This window comes from Symphalangus syndactylus, chromosome X (genome assembly GCF_028878055.3).
Source record: "Symphalangus syndactylus isolate Jambi chromosome X, NHGRI_mSymSyn1-v2.1_pri, whole genome shotgun sequence".
NCBI classification, from domain to species: Eukaryota; Metazoa; Chordata; class Mammalia; order Primates; family Hylobatidae; genus Symphalangus; species Symphalangus syndactylus.
In genome coordinates this window covers 112,541,169-112,556,904 of record NC_072447.2, presented here as the reverse complement: position 1 = coordinate 112,556,904, position 15,736 = coordinate 112,541,169, and the positions used below count along the sequence as shown (strand labels likewise).

The following is a 15,736-nucleotide window of genomic DNA, read 5'->3' as shown; positions in this document are numbered from 1 at the left end:
CATTCAGGACACAGGCATGGGCAAGGGCTTCATGAGTAAAACACCAAAAGCAATGGCAACAAAAGCCAAAATTGACAAATGGGATCTAGTTAAACTAAAGAGCTTCTGCACAGCAAAAGAAACTACCATCAGAATGAACAGGCAACCTACAGAATGGGAGAAAATTTTTGTAATCTAACCATCTGACAAAGGGCTAATATCCAGAATCTACAAAGAACGTAAACAAATTTACAAGAAAAAATCAAACAACCCATCAAAAAGTGGGCAAAGGATATGAACAGACATTTCTCAAAAGAAGACATTTATGCAGCCAACAGACACATGAAAAAATGCTCATCATCACTGGCCATCAGAGAAATGCAAATCAAAACCACAATGAGATACCATCCCACACCAGTTAGAATGGCGATCATTAAGAAGTCAGGAAACAACAGGTGCTGGAGAGGATGTGGAGAAACAGGAACACTTTTACACTGTTGGTGGGACTGTAAACTAGTTCAACCATTGTGCAAGACAGTGTGGTGATTCCTCAAGGATCTAGAACTAGAAATACCATTTGACCCAGCCATCCCATTACTGGGTATATACCCAAAGGATTATAAATCATGCTGTTATAAAGACACATGCACACGTATATTTATTGTGGCACTATTCACAGTAGCAAAGACTTGGAACCAACCCAAATGTCCATCCATGATACACTGGATTGAGAAAATGTGGCACATATACACCATGGAATACTATGCAGCCATAAAAAATCATGAGTTCATGTCCTTTGTAGGGACATGGATGAAGCTGGAAACCATCATTCTGAGGAAACTATCGCAAGGACAGAAAACCAAACACTGCATGTTCTCACTCATAGGTGGGAATTGAACAATGAGAACACTTGGACATAGGGTGGGGAACATCACACACTGGGGCCTGTCATAGGGTGGGGTGATGGGGGAGGGATAGCATTAGGAGAAATACCTAATGTAAATGATGAGTTAATGGGTGCAGCAAACCAACACGGAACATGTATACATATGTAACAAACCTGCACGTTGTGCGCATGTACCCTTGAACTTAAAGTATAATAAAACAAACAAATAAATAAATAAAATAAAAAACTATGCTCCTGATCTTTCTAACTAAACCTGGTTTTTTCAAGGTTTTGTATTTCATTATATAGCAACTCCACTCTATTTGCTAAGAATAAAAACTGGAGTCATTCTTGATTCCTCTCTCTCATATTCCATACACAAATCTTCCTGGCTTGACATATATTATATATTCAAAATCTGCCCATTTCTTATCACTTCCCCTGCCACTATCTTGATCCAAGCCATCAACATCGTTAGCCTACATTATTTAAATATCACCATAAGTGGTTTCCCTGCTTTCCATCCTTGCTCCTTTATGATCTCTTTCCAAAACAGGTGCCGTGATAGTTCTTAAAATTAATGTATAATCATGTTAACTCTTTCCATTTGCTCCCCGATTCACTCAGGAATAAAAGCCCCTACTATGATGACCTATAAGGCACTAGATAATCTTTCCCCCATTACCAATCTAATCTCATCTCCTACTTAGTTTCAACTCACTCATTCTCTTTAACACACTGGCCTCATTTACGTTTCTCAAACATATCAGGTATCCTCACACCTCAGGGTTTTTGTATGACTCACTCTCTTACTGCAGTGAGGTCACTGCTCTGTCTTATCAGAGAGACTTTCCCTTAGTAACCTATTTCAAAATATAACAGTTTCCATAAATTCCTATCATCAAGTCTTGCTTTACTTTTCATCATGAGATTTATCACATTCTAACATAATACAGACTTATTTATTTTGTTTATTGTATGACTCCTTGACTAAATATAAGCTCCATGAAGGCAGTAAAAGTTTGTCTGTTTTGTTCAAGCTGTATCTCCAGCACCTAAAACAGTACCTGGTAAATCATACATACTCAACAGATATTTTGTGAATGAAGAAATAAATGAGTACATAATTTGCCTATGTAAAAATTTCAAACATTACATAATGAAATGCACAGTAAACATGCTATAAGACAAACAACTGACTGGGAGAAAATATTTGCAACAAACGTAAACAGACAGTGGATGCATCTTCACTATTTATAATGTACTTTTACAAATCAGTAGGAAATACATAACCAAGTCCTCTGCTAAAACAGCGAGGCAAAGAGTATAAATAGACAATTTACAAAAGAGTTAAAAACATCTGAAACCCTACTTGTAATCAGGAAAATTCAAATATAAACAATAACGATACACCACTTTTCACCCATTAGATTGGTAAAATTTTTTAAATTGATAACACCCAGTATCTGTAGAATGAGGAGAAAATCTCTTATACTAATCATGAGAGTATAAAGGTGTAGAGTTACTTAACTGGAAAATTTGGCAGTAAATATAGATATTAAAAAGGCACATATATGCTAGGTTCTAGCAACTGCTCAGAATTTATTCTATGGTGATATTTACCAAAGATTCTCAAGATATGTATGTAAGAATATGGATAAGAATCTTCAGTGCAAAATATGTTTGTAATCATGAACCTAGAAATAATTTTCATATTCATAATAGGTTAAATTATTTATAGTGAACCCCCATAAAAATACTATATAATTATGAAAAATAATAAGGCATACATTTATAGGCTGATAAGAAAGTTTGTCAAGATTTACTATGTGATGACACTAGGTAGAGAGCAGATGTATAGTATAATTTTGTGTATATAAATTAAAATATGAGAAAACATCTACATTTGGAAGGTTCAGCATCATTTCATGTATCAATAATTGGGGAAAAATATTTACAATTTTAATTGTAGTATGCTTTCCATCATAATAAGATGCATTCCAATTTAGATATTTTGGATGTAAAAAATGAGTATTAAAATTGATGAAATATCATATATGCATGCATATAAATGCATTTAGAAAACCTTTCTTGAAGAATACGAGAGAAACTACTAAAAGTGGTTACCCTGGAGAAGAAGAACTGGGGATTTGGGGTTTGCGAACATGTAAAAAGGACACTTTTTATTTTACATCTTTTCATACTGGTTGTATTTTAAAATCAAGTTCATATGTTACATTATTATAAGTGTTTTAAAAAGCCAAAAATTTAAATGCACTTATCCTTTGATCCAACAATTTCACTTTTATGAAACTATACAGTATAAATAACTACATATATGTCCACAGATATAATGTATGACGATAAAGAAAATTGTCTAAGATATATTGAAAAAAGAAATAAAAAGGGGTAAGTGATAAAGCAAGGTACAGAGTAGCATGCATACCATGATTCTACATATATACAATGTGTAGAAAAAACCCCAAACTCTATATGCATATATATAAATGTGTAGAACAAGAAATTTAAATTTATATATCAACTATTGACAGTGGGCCTCTATGAGGAAAGGAATGGTAAAAAGAGGATGGGGCATGAAGAAGATTTTCACTCTTACTCTTAATATGTCTATTATTTTTTAATAAAATCATATATTCATATGTCACTGGTAAAATATAAATATAATAGAGAAAATTAAAATTCACTTCAAGAAACTTTACATTGTTAAACTGGAATGAACATGCAGAAACTTCTCTTGATTATCTCTTTATAAGACATTGATCAATTAGATGATCAAAATAAAGTATTTTTATATCACATTAAAAGAAAAATTATCTTTACATATAGTTCAGTAAATTCTTATATCATTGGGAACTTTCACTATTTCCATGAAAACTGAGTACCAAAATTCTTTTTCTAATACTTTTTAGGTCTGTGGTCCGACTACGTGATTAAGGAGTTACTACCTTTTCACATGGAACTAAACAATTGTCAAATAAATCCCTGTTGAGTCCAATGATTCTGAAACAAATTCTAAATTTGATTACTTGGGAAACACCATCAAAGTTTTCACATTGAAGAGAGAAGTAGAGGGAATTGTAAAACCGTATTCAGAGAACTATCTCAGACACGCAGTTAAGAATACTACTACATTATCATTAACTGTCACTTTGTTTATAAGTCTTTTCAAATTAGTTAATAATAATATTAGGACAAAGGTCAACAACTCCATCACTAAAAATGGATGGACTAACAAGACCAGAAAAATCTAGGCATTGAGATTATTGAACTATATCCAGAAATTAAGATAGAAGAAAAACAAAGAAACCAGAAAGTTTTCCCTTTTTATTTTGGACTGGCCACAAACCCTAAAACATATCTTATCATCTAAGAGAAACGAAAAGGAATAAATCTCTTATCCAGAATATACTATGTCATTCTATAGTTTGTTTAATGAAAACTTAGGAATGAGCATAGTATTAAAAAATTTCATATCTGCTCAAGTATGTGCCTAAAAGTATATGCCAAAGATTACCTTTGGACCAGGAAGACCTGGAAGACCAATGCTTGAAATACCAGGATCACCTTTGTCGCCTTTCTGTCCAGGTAATCCTGGGGAGCCAGGTTGTCCAGGAACTCCAGAAGGTCCAGGAGGCCCTTCCACACCCTGAGGCCCTGTTGAAAACATGTAATATATAATATTTTACAAAATATGCTTTACTTGTGGATTATCTAAGATGTATATGACCAAGCAAAAAGATTTTTAAAAAGCTCTGCAAACTCTGAGTTAGATAATAATGAGCCTCACAAACAGAATTATATAAAAGCCTACTTTTAGAGGAAGTTTAAATAAAAAGGGGTATAGCTGGAGAAAAGATGTTTGTGAATTCTAACTTTTAAGGTTTCTACAATTTTGTCCCTTAATTCCCATTTTAAATATTTGTGTAACAAGAGAGCACTACCCACTGATTACCTCAGATATTGTTTCAGTCTGATTCTATCAACACCAGTCTCTTTTCTGACAAAAAAAGAGATATTGAACCACCTTTCATTAATGGGACTAAATATTTGGAAGATTTTCATCACTCACCTGGAAAACCCATATCACCGATGGTTCCTTTAAGTCCAGGAGGTCCTATAAGACCTGGCTGTCCAGGGAGACCAGGGTTACCTTTGGGACCTAGAAAAGTCAAATTGGTAAAATTAAGACAATGTAGCAATATTGGGGTTGTCTGGTTTCATGGAATGGATAGTCATTAAAACGCAAACATGGGATTAGACGGATTAAATCTGAATATATGATTAAGTTCCACAGATAGAACCCAACATAAAACATCTCCTTGGGAACATATTACAATATAACCATGGTAATAGAGGCCTCCCAATATAACTTTAAAAAAAATTTAAAAGTTACCAGAACACCTTGTTTCTTTCCCTAAAACAATTCCAATCACCTGAAGTGCTATTTGTTGTACGTGTACAACTACCCTTAATGTATTTTCACAGATAAATCCAATATAATAAGTCTGTTTTTTAAAAGATTCAGAAATGGGTTTTTCATGTAGAGCCTGATTATATGAGATCAGGAAGAGAAAAGGTGGTAACCTGTTATGATATAGTTTAGTACATTAGGCCAGGGAGAGATTAGAGGTGGTGGACAGATACTGGGCAGTGACCCGAACAGGCATGGCTGCTCTGTTTGTACATTTTTCCTAGCATGTAGGTGCTTGAGCTCTGTGATGTCATCTGGGTTTTTTCCTAGGACCACAGTATTGTCTTAAACCTTTTTTATTTTATTTTTTTCCTTTACAATGACTTCCAACTTGGAAAAGAGAATGCAGAAGATGTGAGGGAGAGATAGGAAGGGAGTTTCTCTTTCCAACTATATCAAAGCCATGTAGTGTGGAGTCCAGAGCAAATAACTGAACTTAAGGGACTTTGTAAGAATGGGGACCAGCTGCTCTTTATTTCCTTAGGAAACAAACTAAAAGAAAGTGGCTGAAGAAGAAACAAGAAAGAGTTTTAGTAGGATTTAAAAAAATGTCGACTCTAAGAGTGATTAATGCTGTAACTGACTACCAAGAGAATTTGTGAAATTTTCATGCCTAGAAATTAAAAAAAAAATAGAATCAATAGCCATCTGTTTTACATGGTTTAATGACTGACTTGTCTAAAGGCAAAAAGAAAAATAAAGCAGGACAAGGTGACTTCTTCAGGCCTTCATGAGATAATTGTCTCATTTATATATTTTGCAATGTATGTAACAAAACACAACACCTTATTTGGATCACACTTCTGATTCTGTGTATACCCTGCGCCACAAAAAGAAGAAACTGAATAATCAATGCAAAATATCCTATAAAATCCTGACTGCTGAAACTAGAGCCAAAGAGCAATATTTTTGCCAAAAATGAGCTCAATATTTCAGTAGCTACCCAAGATTATTACCATGACCAAATCCACAGCATCTTCAAACACGACAAACACATAATTATTTATCCAGAATTCAGTGTCAGCTAAGCAATTGCTACAAATGGCCTATCACACTTACCTGGTGGTCCTGGTAATCCAGGTTGTCCACTCAGTCCAGGTTGCCCTGGGTCTCCAGGCAAACCCTGATAACCTTTTGGCCCTGAAACTCCAGGTATACCTTCCAAGAATGAGTAGAAGAGGCAAGTTAGGATGATATTATTCACCCATGAAATAACTTGGGCAAAGCAAGCTGCTCAAGTGTTAAACTATAAGTGAATTAGAGGAACTGGTGATATTCTGATATAGTATGAGCTATTAGCACTGGACTCATACGAAAATCCTTCACTTTTTAGTTACCTACCATCAAGAAATTCAGAGCACTCAGTAGTGAAATCACTTTCCTATTTTGGGCCTCATTTTCTTACAATGGAAATGAAGACATAAGGAATAAGGACAGATAATCTCTAGGGTATCTCTTAGATTCTGACTATATTTAATAAGCCTATAGTAGAAGTCAAGTATAGTTTACTGCCCCTATTATACAGGAAGCATAATTGAAACAGAAAAGAAGCCTTGCAAGGGGTAAGCCAAGAAAGTCATTTCATTTTAGCAGATACAAAAAATTAGGTGACCCTGCCTCTTTCTTGACTATATACAACACTGCATTAATATTTTTAATTCTTTTTTGAGGAAAAATCCCACCAAATCCTGCTCATAGGGAAACTGATAACATCTGTATACACTCACATACACATACACATGAACTGACAATATTGGTGGATAGAACATACAAAGAGCCACAAACTTTACTATAAGCTGCAGATACACAGATATAGCTAGTTTTAACATTCCATATTGCTTGAAAGGCTATTCTACATAGATTGGATGCCAAGTGCTTTATATAATGATTTATGCTTACCCATATTTTATGATGTTTTGTTATGAACATGTTATACTTCTATAAAAAGGAAAAGGTTTTTTTTTTTTATTGAAAACCCCACGTAATATTTTATACTGTATTTGTTTCTAATAAAATAACTATATGGACACAATTGTTCCCTAGATCTACTTTCAGTGACTTCCCCCCGGGCTGAGCTTGGCTGTTCATAGTCCAATACTTGTTTATTCTGCCCAGGTAGAATAACGGTGAACTGTATTTGAAAGCCAAGTATGATATGGATATCAAAATACTGCAGTACAACGAACGTACCATTCATCCTTATCTGGTATCAAGGAGAAAATAATGAAAGGACTAGCAAATTCCCTAAACACTGAAATTTGTTTTTCAAATGATTGTGGCTATATATCCTTTTCCTGTATTACTTTTTAGAAAGCTAGTAGTTGACTGCCTAAGTCTATTTTAAAACCTCACTAGTGGTTAGGTAAACTATAAAGAAAATACTCAAACAAAAGTTGATTGGTGAAACAGTATGAATGAAGTGAAAATTAGTATTTGTTACTAAAATTTGATGCATTTAAGTGCCTCTGTTGGTGAATTCTGTATTATAAGTCACTTTTCATGCTATTTAAAAATTAAACTTCAGATATACCAGGAAAAATATTCGTAAATAAATTCATTCACTCACCTGGTAAGCCAGGTTCCCCCTTCTCTCCTTTTGAGCCCAGAAGATTTGGATCCATTGGTCCAGGAGGGCCTGGAAGGCCAGGCTCTCCTTTACTACCTTTTTCTCCTGCAGGGCCAGGAAGTCCTGGCTGACCCTGCAAGCCATCATCACCTAAAATCAATGTGTGTGAAAACACAATCTATCAATTTTATCCATCAAAGATTAATGCATATAAAGATTACTCATATGTTTCATAGTTGAGTAGGCCACTGGCCACTCAAAACATTTATGCACCTTGGATGTACTCTATGAATTACTTGAGTGCATACACATTTTTATACTCAGATAACAATCCCTCCGTCTGGAATTCCTTGACAACGATAGAGGCCGACTATAAAAAAATTAATGCTTAATCCGGACAGGCACGGTGGCTCAAGCCTGTAATCCCAGCACTTTGGGAGGCTGAGGTGGGCGGATCACGAGGTAAGGAGATCAAGACCATCCTTGCTAACATGGTGAAAATCCTTCTCTATTAAAAATACAAAAAAATATTAGCCGGGCATGGTGGCAAGCGCCTGTAGTCCCAGCTACTCGGGAGGCTGAGGCAGGAGAATAGCGTGAACCCAGGAGATAGAATTTGGAGTGAGCTGAGATCGCACCATTGCACTCCAGCCTGGGCAACAGAGCGAGACTCTGTCTCAAAAGACAAACAAATAAATTAACGCTTAATCCTTATGTTTTGTTATTTTGAGCTAAGCATTTACCATGTATCATGGTATCCAAACTAAGCATGCAACCAAATTGAGAACAAGACCTATTTAAATGCCATGTTACATAGAAACACAAGTAACCATTGCTCATTTTAAAACAGTCAACAAAAATATTCTGTACTGACAGAAAGCTATGTTTAATTTTCCCTCTCACATACATCTGGCAGCAAACCTTGATTATTACCTTTAAGACCAGGTACACCACTCCTGCCAGGAATTCCCAAAGGTCCTGGTGGGCCTGGAGGTCCCATCATACCCATTTCACCTTTGGTACCTTTGAAGAATATCAATAAGTAATGTTTGCCTTTCTTTGACTTAGGGAACATAAAAAGCAAGTTTTAAGATGTCAACTAGAAAACTATTGAGGGTTGGAGGTAAGGCACTGTTAAGTTTTAGACTTTTTGACCATAGTGCCCACTACTGCTGATACGCAGGAATAAGGAGACTCAGTCTCGTAGCTAATCTCTAAAGATGGCCCCCCAGTGAACCATATGTCCCAGTATGTACAATCTAGTATAAATCCCTCACCTGGAACTAGGGTTGATTCTTTACCTCACACTTGACTAAATGACATTGTGTGACTCCCAAGCCTAGATCAAAAGAAGCCTTGCAGGCCAGTCACGGTGTCTCATGCCTATAATCCTAGCACGTTGGGAGGTTGAGGTGGGAGGATTGCTCGAGGCCAGGAGTTTGAGAGCAGCCTGGGCAACATAGTGAGACTCCATCATTACAAAGAAAAAAATTAAAAAAAAAAAAGCTGTGTGTGGTGGTATGTGCCTGTAGTCCCAGCTACTTGGGAGGAGGCTGAGGCAGGAAGATGGCTTGAGTCCAGGGGTTTGAGGCTGCAGTGGGCTGTGATCATGTCCCACTGCACTCCAGTCTGGGTGACAGAGTGAGACCCTGTCTCAAAAAAAAAAAAGAAAGAAGGAAGGAAGGAAGGAGAGAGAGAGAGAAAGAGAGGAAAGAAAGAAAGAAGAAAAGGAAAGAAAGAGAGGAGAGAGAGAGAAAGAAAAAAACAAAGAAAGAAAGAGAAAGAAAGGAAGGAAGAAAAAAGAAAGAAAGTAAGTAAGAAAGAAAGAAAGGAAGGAAGAAAAAGAAAGGAAGGAATAAAAAGAAAGAAAGAAAGAAAAAGAAAGAGAAAGAAAGGAAGGAAGAAAGAAAGAAAGAAAGAAAGGGAAAAAGAAAGAAAGGGAGAAAGAGAGAGAGCGAAAGAAAAGAAATCTTGCCACTTCTACCTGTAGTTCCTGAAACACTCACTTTTCTCTTGTGGGATTCTCTCTGTTGGAGGCCAGCTGCCATGGAAGGGGAGCAACCAGCCTTATACTACCATAATGTGAGGAGCCTAAGCCATGCGAAGAGGTACCATGGACGATGAGATGACATGTGAGCTAATGAACACCCAGATGTCGGAGAAGTGCCATCTTAGAAGTAGACCTTTCAGCTCCAAACACTCAAGCTGGGGCCACGTGGGTTAGAGATAAATGACCCAGTCAAGTCATCCCTTAATTCTAGAGCTGCAAAATCTTCAGCAAAATTAAAAGGTTGGTTAAAATCATTAAGTTTTGGGGTTGTTTGTTATATAGTAATATATAACTGGAACTCTCACAGAGGAAAATGTACAGTGAAAATAGCAAAGTGAGCTTCCTGCAGTCATAGATATTTAATGCTCTTCCTTAAGGGATCACATCAATCTGGAAAAGTGTAACATGGGAATTATCTACCAGAGTCGTATTAGTTTTAATTTTCTTAATCCAAATCGGAGAAAACTTTAAACAAATTACCTGGAAATCCAGAGGCACCTGCTTTTCCTGGAAGCCCTGGTGATCCTGGAGGTCCTATAGGACCAGGTGCTCCAGGGATCCCTGGACTGCCTCTTTCACCTGGGGGTCCTGGAACATCAAGTCCAGGAGGTCCTGGATCCCCCTTCTCTCCTGGTATTCCATGTAAACCTAGTTAATACAATATCAATATTAATAAGTACTGAAGCAGTTTTAAAAGATGTATCTAGTTATATTTCTAGTAAACAAGTGATGGAACCCTGTGTATAACAGACCTAAGAGTGAGTTAGAGATACTTTTGACATCATGCACACAAAATAACTGAACAATCAAGCTTTAGGATTTTCAAGCAGATTGGTCTAAGACAGTGCTTCTCAAATTATTTCTGGCAAAAGGCCAATCTTTTCTTAATTCCTAGTTAATCACGGACTAATATTTTTCACAAAATACAATAAAAATTACTAAAACTGAAATAAAAAGCCAAAGATGCAAAATAAAAGCCTACCTTTTTGGTTATTATATTCAACAGATACAATTACACTATCAAATTGCCATAAAAGTTTCTAAATGCTTATTCTCAACGTTTGTATTAATCCTATTGCAGACTGATAACAGTTATTTGACACTGGTCTATTGACCACATTTACATTTGCATTGTTCTAAGGTATTATAAATTATTAATACACATCTCTATGAGCTCCCAAAATTATTGATTACTGAATAAGTCACTGAAATGGACCTCTTAAATTGTATTTTACCTTTGTTTTGCACATTGTTTTAATAATACATTAATAATACGTTACTATTAGTATTTTTTGTCATCTTTTGTTTCTCCAACCAAGATTTTACAGAAAAAAAATGACACAGCAAAAAATATTTAACCTTAGTAAGTTTCTGTAAGGCTGATTTTCCCCCAGAAGCAAGGTGGTTAAAAAAGAGTATGTTTATGGGAAAAGAATTACACTAAAAATACTATGTAACTTCCCACTCCAAAGCCTACCAGCTGTGCGACTTATGTGAGTCACTTAATGTTGATCCTCATCTGCTAAATGTGGATTATGCCATAACCAATTGGAAACTAGGGGTTGAGCCAGATGATCATTCCAAGTATCCTTTCAACAATAAGATCTAAATTTATTGTTGAAGACTCACTGGTGATTTTTTTTTTTTTTTTTTTTTTTTTTTTTTTTTTTATTATACTTTAGGGTTTTAGGGTACATGTGCACAATGTGCAGGTTTGTTACATATGTATCCATGTGCCATGTTGATTTCCTGCACCCATTAACTCGTCATTTAGCATTAGGTGTATCTCCTAATGCTGTCCCTCCCCCCTCCCCCCACCCCACAACAGTCCCCGGAGCGTGATGTTCCCCTTCCTGTGTCCATGAGTTCTCATTGTTCAATTCCCACCTATGAGTGAGAACTCACTGGTGATTATTTTTGTAGAAAGTAAGATGCTAGGGTTTTAAGATCTGTTTTATGTCATATTTCAGCATGGCCCTAAACTGACAAAATCCACTTTGAAGATTAGAGAATTACACTCAGTTGGCAAAGTAGCAATAGTTCCAATACTGCCATTTTATAGTAAAAGACTATAAAAAGGAGAGAGAGATTTTATATCATATTTGTGAAAGATGATATGATGCCTAACAGTGAACATGATTATAGCTTTATATGGATCACTATCTATTGTTATATTATAGCTCACAAAGATTTTTAATAGTTGGGTTTTCAATATAAATAATTTATCTTTAGAAACATGCTCCAAGAGAGCGGTTCTATAAAATAAGGAAAATAAACCAAAGACTTAAATCTGGAGAAATGTTTTCCATGTTTAAAGCTTTACTTTAAGATATGGCTTTTGAGGAAGAACTACAGTACCTGCTACAACTGATGTTCAAGAGGCAGGGAATTACAGTTCAGCAGCAAGTTGGGCCACCCAAGCAGAAGTAAGTTGCAAAAAGTTTCATTAGGTTAGGGGAAAAAAAACTAAGCATTTCAAAATTAGAACATAAAACTCTACAAATAGAAGTTATTAGACATTGATTCACTGCTATCATATATTAGAAATGAGTGAAAAAACTTATTTTAGGCATTTGCTTAGATGTTCATATAGCATATTCTATAAATGAAATGTATTTGCCAATAATGACATAATAAAATATTTATATTCACAAAAGTATTACCTTTTGGTAAAGGTCAGCTTTTCAATTGTTTATCTCTGACTTAATGATTTAAAGAATCATTTTGGAATTTAAGCTCCTAAAGTTTAGTTCAAATTTAAAAATTAATTTAATTTTATACTACAACAGGTTGGGTATAGATAAATCAATAATTATTAGCATATGATTATGGAAAAACAACTTGCATGCACTAGGCAAGGATTTCTTTCTTCATTGTTATTATTATTAGTAGTAATAACAGACATTATACTATACTTCCTCCCATAGTATAGATTTTTTCCACGAATACTGTCAGGAATACACATCCTGGTAAGATCCAGGATGAAGAAGTCAATATAAATCCCAAAGTTCCGCTAAATTTCCCCACAATAACAAGAATTATATGGATATGTCTACAGATGTGATATAGGGATGTATTGATGTTCTAAATTTATTGGTAGCCAAATGGAACCAGTTTATAAAAAAAGGAAAATTTCAAAAACATGTATTATTCGTGAGAACCTTCCATACACACACATACACATGCCCTCCCCCTACCCAAGGGTTTTGTAGCCTCCTAAAGTGTTAGAAAACTATTTTCTTCTTCATCTATGAAAATGACATGAATAATTCATAAACAATTCCTAGGGTTTTGCTGTTGTTGTTTTGTTTGCTTTGATTCACATTAGTGGTGATGAATTTTTTTTTCCTCTTTAGCTGATTTAGCCATATACTTTGTCCTGAGACTGGACACACACTATAACACATTTGGTTCTGGTTATGATATGATCTGTGAACATGAAATAGAGTATATTTAACCGATCTCTAAAAAAATTCAGTAAGATAGTAATTGTACAGGTAATTGGCCAAAGAAAATAACAAGAATCAACAACCTCCATTTCTGCCTGGGTTAGTAGGTCATGAGATGAAAAATATTTTGTTTCTAGTCCTTTGGCAATTTTTCTTTTATTTCCCTGCTATGGAATGAGAAATTGATATTCAATGGGACCTTAACTTATAAACATGTTAAACTGTATAGCCTGGTTTAGAAAAGAGAAAGGTGAATAGTAAAAGCGTAATTAAAATAATAGAAAACTGGAGTTCAAAGGAAAGCCTGAAAAGCATAATGTAAACATTCTACAATAAAGAGATAACAATATAGAATATTTTGCATTTTTCCTATCGCAAAATGAAATACAAGTATATTAAATAAGCTTATTACAAAAACATTGATAGAGTTTCAGCCATGCAACATAAGTAGGTTCATCAAGATATAAGTAATACTCTTTCCGATTACCTTATTATTGAGATTTATGGACATAAATCAGGATTTTTTTTAATGAACTAAGATAATATTCTACTTCGGTGATGTAAGTAAAATTTACTTAAAAAGTGAGTATATGTGCCTTGTATAAATATGAAGTGTGGTCCATCTCATAGTAAAATGAAAAGTACTGTGATTTGAGAACATTTCTATATTAAGAGTGAATTCAATAAATTTTCATGCTAGTTCCTGTTAATTTCATTTATTTTTTGAATCATATTAATATCTTGAATTCTATGGCTATACATATATTTACAAAAGAAATAGATGAAGTTTAATTCAGCATTATTACTTTTCTTCCTGCCCATCCTATTTATACTTTATAAATCAATATCTTGATATCTATATTATATTTATCTATATATTATATTTATATCTGGTTATAAGTCCTTTGTTAGATATATGATATAACAGAGGGAGAAAGAGAGAGAGAACATTAGATTAATAAAACATTACAAGGTATCAGGTAAATCTGAAAAAAGCGTGACACGTGTTAACATATTTGTATTTTGTTTAGATTCATATTAATGGTGTTCCTTTTTTTATTCTCACTCAGCTGTGACTTAAGAATTCAAAATGCTTCTAAAGACTCATGCACTTTTTGGAACTGAAACAAATGACAAAACACCATAGGAGTGATAAGTTCATTTTATCCACCTCCGTGAAACAGCAGGGGCCGGGCGCAGTGGCTCACTCTTGTAATCCCAGTACTTTGGGAGGCCGAGGCGGGCAAATCACCCAAGGTCAGGAGTTCGAGACCAGCCTGGTCAACATGGTGAAACCCTGTCTCTACTAAAAATACGAAAATTAGCCGGGTGTGGTGGTGCATGCATGTAATCCTGGCTACTCAGGAGGCTGAGGCAGGAGAATCGTTTGAGCCTGGGAGGTGGAGGTTGCAGTGAGCTGAGATTGCACCATTGCACTCCAGCCTGGGCAACAAGAGTGAAACTCTGTCTCAAAAGAAGAAAAGAAAAAACAGCAGGTCAAACCTAAAAATAAGTGCTTTTTCCTGAAGATCCCTCTGCTTTGTTAGTTGGACAGAATGTTTTTTCCATAAGTAATAAAGCAGCTATTTTGTAACAACCTAGTTCAAAGCAACACTCTAAGTTTTCTTAGTTTTAAATCAGTAGTGACATATCAGGGACCATAAAAAGGTATAACGTGCCATATAATCAATTGTAAAATAGTACTTAATGAAAATAACACTTACAGGCTTTTTATATTGTTAACCCGAGTTTCTAAATTTTTAGAATAATAACAAAATATCTACTGCCATTTAAGGTCAGGAAACATGTAGCCATTGCTTCAGATAAATGTATGCACATGCGAACTCTGTGTTTAAGCCTTCAGATGTATTCATGTGAATTAAGGAACAATTAAATATTTCATATTTGTTTTAATTTCATAAATTATTATGGTATTTTGCAATAACATAATGATGGCCCCAAGGTGGCCTTTACTGTACCAACCTAGATTAACATAATGAGAATTCACATCACCAGACAGCTCAGAATCCAGAAACTCAATATGCTTTCACACAAACTTAGAGGAACCATATGATTTCCTATCTATAGAGGCAAACCCATTAGGTTACATGTTGATAAAAGACCTTTTTGAGTATCCAATATAAAATATTAAAAGTAAAGATTTGGAGTGCTGATGAATTGCAAAATGATTGCTATTTTAGGGGCAAAAAGGGAAAATATCTCAACTCACTTACTGAGAAACAAAAGAAAATGAGAATGCCTAAAATATACTTCTACAGAAAGTTTTGCTGAACCCTAATTCTAGTTCTCATGT

The 15,736-nt window shown here is 34.9% G+C and overlaps 1 protein-coding gene across 3 annotated transcripts in view; it reads right to left on the bottom strand.

Moving 5' to 3' along the window:
* The window catches only part of COL4A5 (collagen type IV alpha 5 chain), a 261,295-nt gene that overhangs the window by 59,589 nt on the left and 185,970 nt on the right, over positions 1 to 15,736 (bottom strand). For all 3 annotated transcript variants that reach the window (XM_055267729.2, XM_055267730.2, XM_063635302.1), the window contains 6 exons: positions 10,454 to 10,621; positions 8,857 to 8,946; positions 7,924 to 8,073; positions 6,417 to 6,515; positions 4,956 to 5,045; positions 4,401 to 4,540 (listed from right to left, as the gene is read on the bottom strand). In XM_055267729.2, coding sequence (XP_055123704.1) covers positions 4,401 to 4,540; positions 4,956 to 5,045; positions 6,417 to 6,515; positions 7,924 to 8,073; positions 8,857 to 8,946; positions 10,454 to 10,621 — 737 coding nt within the window. The remainder of the gene's footprint in view (positions 1 to 4,400; positions 4,541 to 4,955; positions 5,046 to 6,416; positions 6,516 to 7,923; positions 8,074 to 8,856; positions 8,947 to 10,453; positions 10,622 to 15,736) is intronic.